Consider the following 15,961-nt stretch of genomic DNA (forward strand, 5'->3'; position numbering starts at 1 on the left):
TACTGGTTGCTAAGCTACTGTAGGTCTGAGAGGTAGTTGGATGGTCCCTTTAGTCTCCCCTAAGGCAGACCGTTGCTTCTAGCTGCAGGAGTTCAGAGCTCTTACCTTCCTGTCCATGGTTATGGGCCTCGGAATATCCCCCTGCAGCTTTGGTGTAAGGAATGGGACAAAGATGTTGAGGGGTAGGAAGGCAGAGTGCTGTGAAAAGAGGCGCCTGGGCTGTCCATGGCCTTTAGGTCATTGTGAAAGTCCAAACCCAGAATTCTGGGCTGTGCTTCCTAAGGTGTGAATACTAGAGGGGTCAGGTGTTTAGTTTTTATACGCATAGATCAGTTAAGTGGTGCTGCATTCCCTGGTTGTACACCATCGTCTCCAACACCAGCTTGGCTCTGGTAAGGGACATCCCTCATGGCAGGAAATGGAAGTAAGAACAGGAGACTTTGGGGACCCATGACCCAGCCTCTAGGAAAAACGATACACACATGGCTGACAAAGAAGGGTCAGTGGCGTACTGTAAACAGAAGACATTTTAATGCACGCAGGCACATTTACATTATAAATGCCACAGCTCAACAGAAGCACGCATTTCCCATCCAAGGCTGCCTGTTGACAACAGCATAGATAACTGAAGTTTGGATTTTTAACATCCATGTTTAATATCAGATGCATTGAGCTTGTAAGAAACAGCAATTGCAGGCAGACAGAGTCGGAAACAGGATTTGGTGCAGACAGAGTGCAGGGACAACTGGATACTGAAACAAGCGCACTATGCTTTTCACGCCTTTGCATTCAGATTTTGAAGAATATAAGCCTTAGCATTACTGTGCCAGCCAAAAGCAGCAACACGGGGTCCTGCTGACTATGTTAACATTCTTTCTCCCTAGTTAGATATTCATCCATCCAATCTAGGAAAGCTAGGATGATATAAAGTAGTCATTTCTGGTTAAATCCTTCCTATCAGAAGAAGCCTAACCACTAATTAATTCAGTTACCCTAATTAATTCAGGAGTGCTCTGTGCTGCTTGACATTCCTTCCTGCCCTAGCAATGCCCTCAGCCAAACCCAGTGCTGCTATTGAGCTGTGCCAGCCTAGCATTTCCTTCCATGGTGTTAGGGTGGCAGGGCTGCCCCACCCATCCCCTAGGGGTCGCTGTGAATGCACTGGGCTGGATGGCCCTGCTGCAGTACAAGTGTTACAATCAGGATGCTTCTGGTCTTCAAAACCTCAAACTTTTCAGATGCTCCACACAGGTAAAGGAGGAAGCTGTTAGGAGAGAAAGAGTCCAGGAATACCAGACAAAAGGATGCAACAGTCACCCTGTTTTCTAAAATTCTTAGCCCTGAGCCTTGGTTGTCACCAATCTAGAAGAGACATGTTCTACCAAGTAGGATAGTAACTTTTAGTGGAAGTTACGGAATAAAACCAAAGGATCTGATTGAAGAAACTAGCAATCATGGTAAGGATTTAGGCATCCTTTTATTTTTTGGAAAATTTTTTTGTCCTAATGCTCAAAATCTCCAGTGGTAGGGGGTGCTTATAAGCATTGTTCTACACTGATAGAGGTGGTGCTTTTTCTTTTCTACCTTGAAACACACTGTGGGCCTGTAACGTGAGTAGGACCCTGTGCGGCTGTGCTTGCTAGTCAGTGCATCCCGGGCTCCGGAAAGCCCAGAGAGGTACTTCAGGCTTAGAAGCAGGTCACCGGAAATAAAAACTAAGGATTCAAACTACAGAGACTGTATTGGGCTCCCATCCCATTATAAACTGCATAGATCTGAAATGGCACAAATGATTAGTTCTCCTCGCAGTGGAGACCCTCCTGACCCCACTGCCCTTTGGTAACTGTTTCTCAAAGTCTCTCCTTTGAGATGATACATATAGGGTCACAGCAAGAGGAAGAAGCAGGTGACTGAGTGCATAATTCCCCAGCACATCAGGGCTGCAATCAAACAAATGAAAGATGGACATTGGTAAACATGCAAGTGGCTGCTGACACTCCTGGGGTTACCAACCTGGAGCAGAATCTGGTCACCTTGTCATTCTTGTCAACCTGTCCCCCTCTTTATGAAATTTAGTCAAGGCCAACACTTACAGTGTTTAGAGAAAAACAAAATGGCTTAGACAAATAATGTGCAGGAAATATAGAGAAAAGGAATCAAACAAATAGAACAAAAGAGCTGGCTTTTAATTCTTAACAAAAATATAGTTGCTCTTAAGTGGAGAGGCACTGTTTCAGAGCTCTGCCAGAAATTCTCGGCCTATTGCCGTGTTAAAGTTCAGCACAGGCTTTCTACCCATGTTTAGTTGTCCCGGTGCAACCCCACTTCTAGAAAAGTCCTCTGTAGCAGGCAGCCATCTCTGTTACTTCTCCTGCCTATTTCCATCTGTCTGGCTTCCCAAAATGGGCCCCAGCCTGGTCTTCCCTGTTGCCAGCTTACTGCCATCTTGGTAAGACCCATACTCTCCATCAGTAAGCACAAGGGTTAGGTGGTCCAAGTGGCCAATAGGTTACAACAGTTCCCCACTGCCCGCCCCCAGGCCTGTCCACTTCTTGACTCTCTGCCTAGGGCATGTGAAATTGCCAAAAATAGTTCCTCTGCAAAGATCTTCTGTGTATCAGGAGGGTGAAGTTACATCATACGCACATCTCATTTAGGTGAATTAAACTTTGTTTTTGGCAAATAAAATATACAGAAAAAGAGTGAGATATCAAGAATATTTTACATAATTAGGCAATTCTGCCCACCATTCTTGCAGTAAGCACAAGTAAGTATTGCTGCTCCCTTAGTCAGTCTCCGTGACCTTAGACCTCTCAGATGTGTGGGTACCCCGTAAGGGTAATTCTAGTCTGTAAAGGCAGGTATAATTTGTTCAACATTTTAGTTCATTTGGTATTAGCCAAAAATGAGACCAAAAATAAAAGACAAAACTAACCAAAAACAATGACTTGCTTCATTATTGAAGGGTAATTGACTATACTGGGCTTCTCCAAGAAAAGATACCCACCTTATGTTAGGGGTAATTTACAGGATTTCTCACGGGTCAATTTTACTATCTTCCAAATTCACCTCACATTCTAACTTCGACTATAACTCCTGGGTAAGGTACAAAGGTACAACTCTGATGTACTACAAGGTGGACATGCTTTCAATGTGGCAATCAATATCCTTTTCTGATCCTCTCCAGACACAGGCCTCTGATAATCTTAAGTGGACAATTAGCCCTCAGGGAACATGCTTAGATGAGGGTGAGCAGTATGCTAATAAATACTTAACAACTAACAGCCCTGATTTGTAGCATTTGCCAATTTCCATGGTATAAATACTCCCATCATCACCAGTTTCAACTTCCTGACTTCGCATCACTGTACAGGGCATTGGGACAGATGTGCACAGCTGGCTCTTGCTAGCTGTCACAAGCTGATGTGGTGTGCTGACTCCAGCACACCACTGGAAGGCCCTCATTAGTCTGTGTTATTCCTCATCTGGTCCCGGTCATTTCCTCCAGACTGAATTCTTTACTCCTACGCACTTGGGCTGGGGGATTCTGACCTCTTTCGGAAGTTTTCTAGCTCTGAAGGGCCTCACTCAATCACCCACCTATGTCCCTTTGCCCATTTGTCACAGTGTGATTAGAAGGAGTGGAAAAATAAATCTACATCCAAATATTCCTTTTAAAATAAAAATAAAGGCTGTTTAGAATAACAGGATTGTAGCAGTAAAAAGGCAGCGTAGCACTCATCTAGTATAACCTCATTTTAGATGAATAAACCAAAGCAGAGAAAGTAGTTAGTGACTTGCTCAAGGTCACAGTTAGTCGTCAAACTAGTTCCCAGGAGCCCAGGGACTCCTCACTGTGTCATTCTGCCTCCTTCCAAAGGTTTATCACATTTCCAAGGTGTGTGAGGTGTGGAGAGGCGAGAAGTACTGTCAGCTCTTTGTGACGTGGAAACCGGAAGCTCCTGGCCTGAGGTACCAGGCAATGTCCCAAGAAGATGATGTTGAGGACTTCACAGGTTGTTATTCTGGCCATCCTCCTCTTCTGGGTCTTTGGTGTGTTCCAAGGCTAGATTTGCTTGTCTTTTATTAAAGTCCCCTTTTACTCTTAAGAGGCAAAAAAAAAAAGGTTTATTTTTTAAAAAGGAAAAGAAAACAATTTAAGCTTTTGCCATGATAGCATTAAGCCCAATAATTTACAGAGTTAGGAGCCAAGGAAACCTTAAAAATGTCATTGATTTTAAGTGTTTAAACCCCAATTCCTATGCCCTTCCCATAAAGAGAAACTTAATCCTAAGCCACTTCGCCTATTGCAATTTTTGAAATCTCTTACAAGAAAAAATGGTTTCTGAATTTTCCAAATTGTCTATCATTGCTATGCATCATTTATGTAATTAGAAAGAGGAAAAAATGTTAAAAAATATATTAAGACTCTGCAAGTAAATTCTGGCTGAACCACTCTATCATTTGCCAGGCTGCTCTTCTTCCACAAGTTACTTACTTTTCTCTGTTAAAAATTATGAACTCCTTTTGGACAGACGCAAGGTGCTCTTGAAGAAGGCACGCCTTCCAGGTGAACATTGCAAAAGAATAGAGGTAGAGTTAGCAGACCAATGAGGATCCTCAAGCAGCCAATAAATAAAATGAATAAATAATAAAATAAACAGCCTATTGAGTGTCTCTTCACTGAATGGCCCAAATCGAAGAAGTACCAATGTATTTTCAAAATGGATGCTCTCTGAATGTTTGTAGCAGGAGTGAGATCCCAACCAGAATAAGAGGACAAATAAGGAAGAAACAGCAAGAGGAGAAAATAACGTCAACACCCTGCTCCCCATAATGAGCCAGCAAGGAAGACCTGGGTTATGGTTTAAGAGCTTGATGGCTTTCAGCCTCTCAGGCTGAGAAGAAACCACAGCTTCAAGGTGGGTGAGGGCAAGGATTTAATGAGCTGTTACATTCTGGCCTCTCATCTCCTGGACCTCATGTGGAAAGTTCGGAGGTTCGACTTGGATTTAATGAGTAGTCTAGAAACATCTCTTCATGCTGATTTCTGATCGAATGTTCCCCTCAACAACTGTACTGGAGTTGATTAACTGTACTGCAGTTGCTGTGACAGAGCCTTCTGTATCTGTGACTTTCTCACAGACATGCAAAACATTTGCATTGTCGCTTTGCTTTCTGGCTTTCAACATCTATTGATGACTTTTCCATCATAATGAGAACATTTAACCTCAAAAATGATAATCATCAGGCCCAGGACAGGGTCAGCTCCAGATCAAATGTTTTAAAAGTCTGCCACAAAATACTTCCAAATTACTTCTGATGAAAAATATTCTTTTCCAAGGAAAAAATATCTTTCCTTCTTTTTTTCTTTAATGTAGGAATTAGAAAATGTTAAGTCCTCAAGTACTAGAAAGTTTTCTTTTTTCCTGAGCAAATGTTTAAGTGATAGGAGAGCAAACTATAAAAAGGAGGGGAAATTTCAGAGAAAGTAGGAGGAAAGGAAAACAAAGGAGAGAAAAGACTTTGTTATATGTCACTCGTATTCTCAAACTGCGGTGTTTGTAACCCTAAGGGTTCCAGCATCAGTCATGGGGACATGAAGCTCTGGGATAAACATCACCTGACAGCTCCCTGGAGCAGGAGCTTTACCCCAAGATTTAGGAAAAATATTGTTAAAAATAAAATCTTATGGGGCAGCCCCAGTGGCCTAGTGGTTAAGTTTGGCGTGCTCTGCTTCAGCAGCCGGGGTTAGGGTCCTGGGCATGGACCTACACCACTTGTCAGTGGCTATGCTGTGGTGGCTCACATACAAAACAGAGGAAGACTGGCTACAGATGTTACAGATGAGGGCAAATCTTCCTCAGCAAAAAAAAATATATATAGAAATATAGAAATATATACACATATTAAATATTACAAAATTTTAAGCATATTTATATAATATTTTATGTTTACATGTTCATATATTTTATATATGTTTATATATTTACATACATATTATGTATTTATATACATAATAAAATATATATTTTAATATGCATGTTTATATATAATATATACTATATATAACAAAGCATATTCATATAAACTAGATATATAGATATATAAACATGTATAAAATATAACATGAAAAATATTAACATTGAAAAATATGCTTAACATTAAAAATCAAGATGATAATCAAATAAAATGAGAGGCATGGTAAAAAGTTACAATTTGCTGTTCTCTAAAACATTAGAAAACTTATAACAAAGATGATCTCTTGGTCTTGGCTACATTTTGGGGCCTGTTTACAGAAAAGCCTGTCAACAGGCAAGCTCTATGGGGGGCCAGGAAGGAGCAGGTCTGGACAAGCCAGTTGGTTGTGACAGGAAGAACAGATCGTTAGGAGGAAGACGGTTGTAGTGAAAAGCAATAAGTAGGATGGGTTTGTGGCATGGCCAAGCATTCCTTCAGGGGCCCAGAAAACACTGAAGGATGGGAATCTCCCATGAAGCCAGTTCTGGGAACAAAGAGGATGTGGACTTTGGTTAATGGACCATTAAAGGGTATAGTGACCCTGAGGACTAGAGAATTAAGGGCGTTGAGGATACTTATTTGTTTGCAGAGCTGTCTTCACCGCAAGACTAAGCAATCTTCCAGAACAGGGATGTCACTGAATGCAGGAATTATATATCACTCACATCTATCTGCAGTGTTTAGCACAGGACCTGGCAGATAATAGGTACTCAATAAAAGTAGCCTAAATGAATGGAAGGGTGGATGACCATTAGCCGAGTGGGTGGGGGCATGGGTGGAGAGTTGTGTGGATGAGTGGATGACCATTAGAAGCAAAGTGAATGTTTATTACGTCACCATCATTATAATACATAGACCCACGTGTATAAAATGCCACTGAATCCCTGAAAGTTATTGTGTTGAAGTCTGAGCTCTAACTCTGACAGAGAATAATATAGTTAGTGACAAAATTAATTTCACTCAGCCTGAAATCCAGCAATACTGCTCCACCATGTAAGAATTCCACCTTTTCTGTGAAAACACACTCTCTACTTCTGCTAGCCTTGACATCATGAAATTTTGGTTATGGCAAGGAAAAGACACCCATTCTAGGGTTGACTGCTCCCAGGGATTCCTCTAAGTAGGAGTGGGGCTCCAAAGAGCCATGTGTGTACTTTAAAACCAGCCCCTGGCCCACTGTGTCAGGGGTAGTCACCTGACCTAGCCTTGGCCAATTACAGTCTCTCCCAGGAAACTGTAAATTTTGAATCGAGATCTGGGAGAGGGCAATGAGTGAATCAAGTCAATGGCTCTAGAGAGAAAGTCCACGAGTGAAACGTTGCTACTGGGATCCCCAAGCTGCCCTGGTCTGCCCTGGTCTGCCCTGGCCGAAGCCTGGGTGCTCAGCTCCGTCTTACATTCAGCATCATCAGGATGCTGAGATGACCTCCCACCAGAAGCTCTCAAGTGAACAGCAGCTGTCACGAAGATTCGCCTGACCCTGAATGTGGTGGGGACCGGCTCACCTGAGAGGAATCACATTTCCTCATCTCCTTCTCCTTCTTTGCCAGACGCTTCTTTTTCTTGTGAAGAGGTTTGGACTCCAAAATCATTTCTTCGAGTTCAAAGGTGGGGTCGCAATTCAGTCTGCCTTTCTGCAAGGAAGATAGGTTGTGCACTCCTTAGACTCCTACCTCGTTCTAAAAATACAGCAGACCGCATGTGGAGAATAACGGTCTTCACAGAGCAGTCCGAGGGCGCCAAGCTGGGATTCCCACTCTAAGTTTTAGATAATTTATTGCCACCGTTCTTCTTCATATTCTTTAATTTTATATTTTGTTTATTTTTCCGAACTCCCAATGAATCCACAGTGAGTTAGCAAGAAAATCAAATTACAATTATTTTTCTCAAGTTTGGGGTTTTGTTTCTCCAAGTACGTCCTAAGGATCATGTAGACCAGAATCACCTGAGTTCTCTGCTCAGCTTCCCCGTTCCCCAACCAGATTTCCCGAGTCAGTGTTTCTGAACACAAGGCCCAGGAAAGTGCATTTTTAACAAGCTCCCCAGATGTCCCTCAGCCAGGCAGTCACCAGTGGGAATTACTGCCCTTTGGCTACTAGGCACTATAAATGTAGCTCCCTGGAAGAGAACTACCAGAGGAAGACGGGGGAATAGTAAAAATAATACCCTACCCCAACTCCAACAGTTTCCAATCCTTTGACTCACAGAACTCCATGGATGCCAATTTCTACATCTTTGGAATCAGAGAAAACATTGTTTTCTCAATTAGCAGATTCCTGGAAACGACTATTTGGAAGATTAGGGTTTCTTTCCAATTAAAGCAAAACATAAAAAGTGGTGAGGAGCTAGAACTCCAGATACAGATAGACCAGGATGAGAATCACAGCTCATCCACTTGCTAACGTGACCTTTGGAGGCCAACTTACCCTGTGTGCGTCTCAATTTTTTCATCTGTAAAATGGGAATCTGGGCGATCTTGCCACACTGGTGTGGTTCTCTCATGAGACTACATGTGTATCTGGCACACACAGGAGCGTGCACTGAAGGCACATTATGATAGCTTTCTTGGGATTGACTCACATTAGGAACAAAACCTGGAACGAGCCTCTTCTGCAAAACCGCATCCCAGTTCATGTCATTCATACACGGGAAGTTCTGAAGGTCGGACAAGTGAGAAAACCGCTGGTCTGGATTAGGCTCAAGTAGCTGCCAATGGAATAGAACCACCAAGATTAGGAAGAAGGTCAAAATGGGGAAAAAATCATACGAATTCCCTCTAAATGTTTTCAAGTGTAGGACTGAAAGAAACAAGGCTGTGTTCCCCTTCCCTAATGCCACACACAAGTAAGATAGAGAATGCAAACATAAACAAATAATGTAGGTCACGCATGGCTAGAAAGAATTGTAAATTGGTTTTTGCAACATGGGAGTGAAAATAGCTCGTCCTACTGAGTCAAACATATCTCTGATTGCTGATTACCCTACTTACTATGGCCAAGTTTGTTCTCCAAACCTTAGTTTACCTATGTGTAAAAAAGGGACAATAACCTATTTCATAAGGTTTAGCTAGGATTAAACGAGGCCATGTCTATAAAGTGTCTAAGAGAAAATCTGTCCTTATTAGGTGGTGAATGTGTACACATTTTACAAATGAAAGTCATTTCCACTAAAAACTTTAGCTGTTTTTATAACTAATCAATATATATTGAGGGTGACATAGATAAGATGTAACTAAGTCTACTGTTATAGTTCTGGGTTTTCCAAAATGAGATTAAAGATTTCTTTCCCCCTTGACCACTCCAGAGCCAACATCACATCAATCCTGTGGCTCAAATGGGAAATGTCAGGTCCACTTAAGCATGCTCCTGGCAGTGACATGGATCATCAGGGTGGAATTTTGGGGTGAAGAGGGCTGTCTTGGAACTGAGGAAAATTTGCTTACGGAAAATGACCCCCCTGTTCTTCATCTTTGACATTACCAATCGTAATATCCCTATTCTAAAACAGGGAACTTGACCCCAAAGCCAAGAGACCCAGGTTTGAATCCTTAGCTCCCCAAGCCCTTTTTCTTGACCAGACACAATCTGTGCAATTTCCTTTCTTCAAAAAAAGCCAAGCTCATCCTCCTGGGCACCTCATTCTTCGTTTCACATAATCGTTCTATGCACATGATGAGCTCCCGCTACAATTGCTCTTCATCTTTTTGGCGAACACAGCCACCTTGAAATTCTGATGAAAGCTCTGGACCTCGTCAATCCAAATACCAAATTTTACCACCTGTTAGGCTCTGTGTTAGATGCTGAGGACACCATGGTGAACAAGCCCAAATGGTCCCTTCCCATGCCGCTCAGAGGACAACGATCATTTATCCAAGAATCACACACGTGAAATGTATAATTTCAAACTGTGAGAAATTCTATGAAGGAAGATAGTGGTGCGCTTACAACAAGAGGGAGGCTCCCTGAGGAAGTGATATTTGAGCTGAGATCCAAAGCTGTGCTTCTCAAACCAGATACAAGGGCCAATTATTTCTGTTTGTTTGTTCATTTGTTTGTTATAATTTCCAACTCACTGAAACCAATATGTGGTGTTACTGTGCATGACTAGTATGCAACTCCACACCATGTATAACTTATGATTTGCGTTCAACATCACCAAACAGGCTTGTCCCCTGTTCAATAGATGAGTCCACTGACCATGTGCTTAGAGGCATCAGAATTATCAAATTGCTATAAAAGTTCCTAAATGCTTCTCTCAAATTTCTGTACTCGTCATGGACCCATAGGAAACAATTCATGGACTTGAACCAGTCAGTGAATCACATTGAGTTGCACTGATCTAAAGGAGGGAGCCGAAGAGCTGGGGAGGGGGGCAATGTTCTAGGTAGAGTGATTAGCATACACAAAGGCCCTGTGGTGAGAGCCTGATATGTGAGGGGGGAGGGAAGAGAAAAGAAAAAGAAGGCCAAACCAGTTTATGTGTAGTCAAAAGGGGGACAGAAGGCCAAAATAAGGTTTGAGAGGTACTTAGAATCTTTAAACCATGCAAATTATTTTTATCTCAATTCCAAGAACAATGGGAAGACAATGAGCTTTGCTTTAAACAGATTACTATGGGACAGAATGGAGAACAGAATGGAGTGTGTAAAAGTGGCCAGCCCAGTGGTGTAGTGTTTTTTTTTTTTTTCTGCTTTATCTTCCCAAACCCCCCGTACATAGTTGTATATCTTAGTTGCAGGTCCTTCTAGTTGTGGGACGTGGGACGCCGCCTCAACGTGGCCTGACAGTGGTGCCATGTCCCCGCCCAGGATCGGAACCCTGGGCCGCTGCAGCGGAGCGCGCGAACTTAATCACTTGGCCACGGAGCTGGCCCCTAGGGTAGTGGTTAAGTCTGCGTGCTCCACTTCGGCAGCCCAGGGCTCACAGGTTCGGATCCTGGGCATGGACCTAGCACTGCTAGTCAAGCGATGCTGTGGCAGCGTCTCACATACAATAGAGGAGGATTGGTACAGATGTTAGCTCAGTGATAATCTTCCTCAAGCAAAAAAAGGAAGATTGGCAACAGATCTTAGCTCAGGACCAATTTTCCTCACACATGCAAAAAGTATACAAGGGCAAACCAGTTATAAGGTAAAACTTGATGGCAATAGGATTGGGAAGAACGGCAGTGGAGATGCAGAGAAGTGACAGACTCAAAAGATATTTAAAAGGTCAAGTTACAGAAATTGGTGATGGATTCGTATGGGGATGATGAATGACTTCCGGTTTCTGGCTTGCATAAGTGGATAGATGGAGAGGCCAGTCACTGAGAAAGGGAACATTGGAGAAAGTCCAGGAAATACAGAGACATCAAGAACTCCATTTTGGGCAAGCTGAGTTTGAGATGGCTTTGGGACATACAAGAGGACATGTGCGTTTTCTTAATGAAGCCAAGTATTTGAAAGCCGTTAGCTGCAAAACCCACTCTGGAAATATCTATTATTGTGACTTCCTCCAATACCATATACTAACTTCGAACCTCAAACCAGAGAGCATGCTTCTTTTTCATCCCTTCCTTTTGTCAGGCAGACCTCCTTACCTTTTTCAGAAGTGACACCATTTCCTGTGACCAGGCAGAAGGGTAAGTCACAATAGCCGTCTCAAACATGTGTGCAATTTCCTTGCTGGAAGTACTGGAGCGAATATGATACGGTCTCTTAAAGGAGAGAAGAAGTTAGAGTCTTCTTTTTTATAGGGTAAAAGAAAAAACTTTTGCTTTGCAAATGTTTCCAAACTAGAGTTTCAATCAGTAAAATCTCCATATCATTGTCCAATCCCTTCCAGCTGATTGCTGTGTTGCCCTATGGGCCAGTGTTGCCAGATCTCCTACTTTTTAAAAAAAGATACTAGAAATCTACAGTTTCTTGTAAATGTCAGAATTTGTGAAAGCCAGTAATTCTGCTGGACCAAAGAAAACACTTCTGTGGGCTAAAAACATCTGTGAGATGCTGATTTAGAACTGTTTTGTGAGAAAGCCTATATAAGTTTTAACACAAAATATTGGACAAGTGCTGAGTAAATGGAAGTTTTTAAAAATTGTTATTTAAATGTTGATTATAAAGAGAACCAGAGTTTTACCATACACCTCTTTCCACTTGTCTGAATCATCATAAGTTCAGGACAGAAAGTTACCCAGAAAACTTCAACTCCAGTTCCAAATGCTACAAGTTCCTGGTCCTATGGAGTGGGGTGGCAAATTTTATGATGAAGCAAAAGATTTTTCACTTCTGAGAGAAGCAGCTTCTATAGTTTTAACTTTGGGGAAAAGAAATGAAAGAAAACGGTGGCTTCGTTACAGTTTTCACAGCTTTCCACTAGAGGGCAGCCTTGACCCATATTAAGTTCTCGATTTCATAAAGGAATCATTAAGAATGGGATTTTCTCTCTTTTATGTAAACCATGAGCTCCTTAAAGCCAGAGACTATATCATACTCACAGTTTTGCCCATGAGACCAAGCACCTAGTAGGTACTCATTACATGTTTGTTGAAGGAGCAAAATTTCCATATTATGTTAACCAACAATATGACAGTTAATATGGATATGTACTTTATCAAGTGCCTAGCACTTTCAAGATACTTAATAAACGACTGTGGACTGATGAAGTAAACTGGGAGAAATGGAGGAGTTTAATTTTTTCCCTGTCGTAAATCATTATTAAAAGGTAATATAATGTAATTAGATGTTTGAGCTCTGAAGGCAAAAGGATTTGAGCGTTAAACTGAGTCAGTTTCTAACTTTCAATTCCTTCTTCTGTTAAGATGAAGTTACTTCATGGGAAAACTGGACAGCTACATGCAAAAGAATGATAGCAGACAATTATCTTGCACCATTCACAAAAATTAACTCTAAATGGATTAAAGATTTGAATGTAAGAACTGAAACCATAAAAATCCTAGAAGAAAATATAGGCAGTACACTCTTTGACACTGGTCTTAGCCACATCTTTTTGAATACCATGTCTACTCAGGTAAGGGAAACAAAAGAAAAAGTTAACAAATGGGACTACATCAGACTAAAAAGCTTCTGCAAAGCAAAGGAAACCATCAACAAAATGGAAAGAGAACCCAATAACTGGGAGAAAAGGGGTTGATCTCCAAAGTATATAAAGAACTCACACAACTCATGAAAAAAAACCATCAAACAACCCAATCAAAAAACAGGGAGAGGATATGAATGACATTTTTCCAAGGAAGATATACAGATGGCCAACGGACACATGAAAAGATGCTCAACATCACTAATCATTAGAGAAATGCAAATCAAAACTACAATAAGCTATCACCTTACACCAGTCAGAATGGCTATAAATACCAAGACGAAAAACAACAAATGTTGGGGAGAATGTGGAGAAAAGGGAAGCCTCTTACACTGCTGGCGGGAATGCAAACTAGTGCAGCCACTATGGAAAACAGTATGGAGATTCCTCCAAAAACTAAAAACAGAAATACCGTATGACCCAGCTATCTCACTACTGGGTATCTACCCAAACAACTTGAAATCAACAATCCAAAGTAACATATGTACCCCTATGTTCACTGCAGCACTATTCACAACAGCCAAGACATGGAAACAATCCAAGTGCTCACCGACTGATAATTGGATAAAGAAGATGTAGTGTATATATATATATATAAATACACAATGGAATACTACTCAGCCAGAAATAAAGCAAAACCATCCCATTTGCAACAGTGTGGATGGACCTGGAGGGTATTATGCTAAGCAAAATAAGCCAGACTGAGAAAGGCAAACACCATACAATTTCACTCATATGTGGAAGATAAACAAACTCATGGACAAAGACTATAGTTCAATGATTACCAGGGGAAGGGGGTGGGGGGTGGGCACATGGGGTGAAGGGGAGCACTTGTGCGGTGACAGACAAGAAATAATATACAACTGAAATTTCACAATGATGTAAACTATTATGAATTTCAATTAAAAAAAAGATGAAGCTGCTTCATCTGTAAAATGAACCACTTCATGAGATTTTTGGGAAAATTAAATGACATAAGACACGTAAAGTTTTCAACTGAGTGGCTAACATATACCAGACACAATACAGGAGAGCTGTTTTTATTATTATTGACTCAAGGGTAAAAGGGCAGACATCAATGTGAACAGCAAACATCAAGATGAGTCATCAGTAAAGGTGATGTGAGGAAAGGCTTAACTCTACACATGGCATATCAACATGAGATATTCAGGGAGCCATGAAGTGCTGGGAGTTGACCCCTAAAAAGGAGAGAGTCTGAACTTCATGTTCTTATGAGGTCTAAAAACTTGCCACATATCTTCTCCCCTCAAGACTGAATAAAGGACCATAGCAAATTCATCTGTCTCAGTAACAATATAGTAGAAATGCCCCGTGTAACTCAACATCAGAAAGGGGTGCTGGCCACTTTATCAGCGTTTATTGACCCTTCACCAGCCGAAGGCGCTACATGTGAGCCCTTCCACGTGCGTCATTCTGCGCTGGGCAGCTTTGGCATACTCAGGCTTCTAGGGTTAGAGTCACGTACACATATATTTTATCTTTTGTTCTAATTTTCTTCTTTGATTCATTGCTGCTTCTAAACCTACTGTTTCTTAGTCATCTAAAGACACAAAATGATTTGATAAATGAGTAAATTAATTGATGAATGCCACAAGCAACTGGTTTAAGAGTGTTTTTTTCATTTACTTTAGAAGGTCATATGGCTGAATTTAACATTTTTTTTTAAATCCTCATGGCCTCTCAACTTATTAAAAACAAACTGCCTTTATCTTACACAATGACTTATTTTTCTAGCTCTAAATTTTAAAAATCCATATTAATTCATCAACTACTAGAATTATATATTTCCTCACTTACCAAATATTTACTGAATGACTACTATGTTTCAGCACCTCTGTTGAGCATTGAGGATACAATGAAGTTCAACACAGACATGATTTCTACATTGGTGGAGCCTATCATTTACTTAGGGAAACCACAAATAGTTATGTAGATTGTCCATACACACACACACACACACACAGACATGAATGGAATGCATGCTATAAGGAAAAATTACAGTATATATCAAACCACTCTATGGCAGCATACAAATTGAGTGAGAATATAAAGAATGAACACAGTAGAAAAGGTAAAATATTAGATGGGAGAAAATCTTGTGATTATGGTCATATTTCAGGAGTAAAAAAGCAAAAGAGTTGCAGCTAAGAATGTACAATTAGTGCAAAACTATGTATGTACCTATCATAAACTAATATTTATGGATAATACAAAAGTAGAAAAGATATAGACCTTGCCTTCACAATGGCAATGACAGCTGGGAGACAGACAGATGACAGAGCAGGTTAATGACTAAAGGACCCACGCATCACCACCGAGATGAAGCTCAGAACCATGGGGATGTTTTCCAGCACATTTCTCTTTGAGGCATACATTTTCCTATAAATAAAATTTCTAAGCTTAGGAGGAAATTATTGTTTAGCACCCTTCCTCTGTGGTTTAGTTGACAGTTGTAATTAAATGTTGGTATTTCATTTCTTCTGATTAGCTATATTTTGAAACATAATTACACACAGCCTAGTTGGTGATTGTTTCCTAGAATGTGTCCAAATTGATTTGTAGTGACTTGCTCCTCCATTCATTCCATATGAATTTGTTATGTACCTATTTAAAGCTAAATACTGTGGATAATATAAAATTACATAAGATACATGCTTTGCCTTCAATGAATTTATAATCTAATAATATAGAAGAGATAAAAACATAAAAATTAATATACCTGGAAAAATTTACAAAGGCAATACATTTATAAAATGGATTTAATCCAAAAAATAAAATAGATTTAATCGTTCTGATGCAGAAAGGTCTACATTTTATCTTAAGTGAAAAAAAGTCTCAACAGA

General features: G+C 40.7%; 1 protein-coding gene across 1 annotated transcript in view; it reads right to left on the reverse strand.

Moving 5' to 3' along the window:
* Window positions 1-518: 518 nt before the first annotated feature.
* STK32A (serine/threonine kinase 32A) overlaps window positions 519-15,961 on the reverse strand; it is a 113,920-nt gene continuing 98,477 nt past the window's right edge. Inside the window, exons 9-13 of the mRNA XM_046665544.1 lie at window positions 11,599-11,715; window positions 8,602-8,727; window positions 7,527-7,655; window positions 4,499-4,563; window positions 519-4,104 (exon numbers count right to left, since the gene is read on the reverse strand). Coding sequence (XP_046521500.1) covers window positions 4,011-4,104; window positions 4,499-4,563; window positions 7,527-7,655; window positions 8,602-8,727; window positions 11,599-11,715 — 531 coding nt within the window. The 3' untranslated portion in view covers window positions 519-4,010. The remainder of the gene's footprint in view (window positions 4,105-4,498; window positions 4,564-7,526; window positions 7,656-8,601; window positions 8,728-11,598; window positions 11,716-15,961) is intronic.

The sequence above is a fragment of the Equus quagga genome, chromosome 7 (genome assembly GCF_021613505.1).
Source record: "Equus quagga isolate Etosha38 chromosome 7, UCLA_HA_Equagga_1.0, whole genome shotgun sequence".
In the NCBI taxonomy this organism is placed as follows: domain Eukaryota; kingdom Metazoa; phylum Chordata; class Mammalia; order Perissodactyla; family Equidae; genus Equus; species Equus quagga.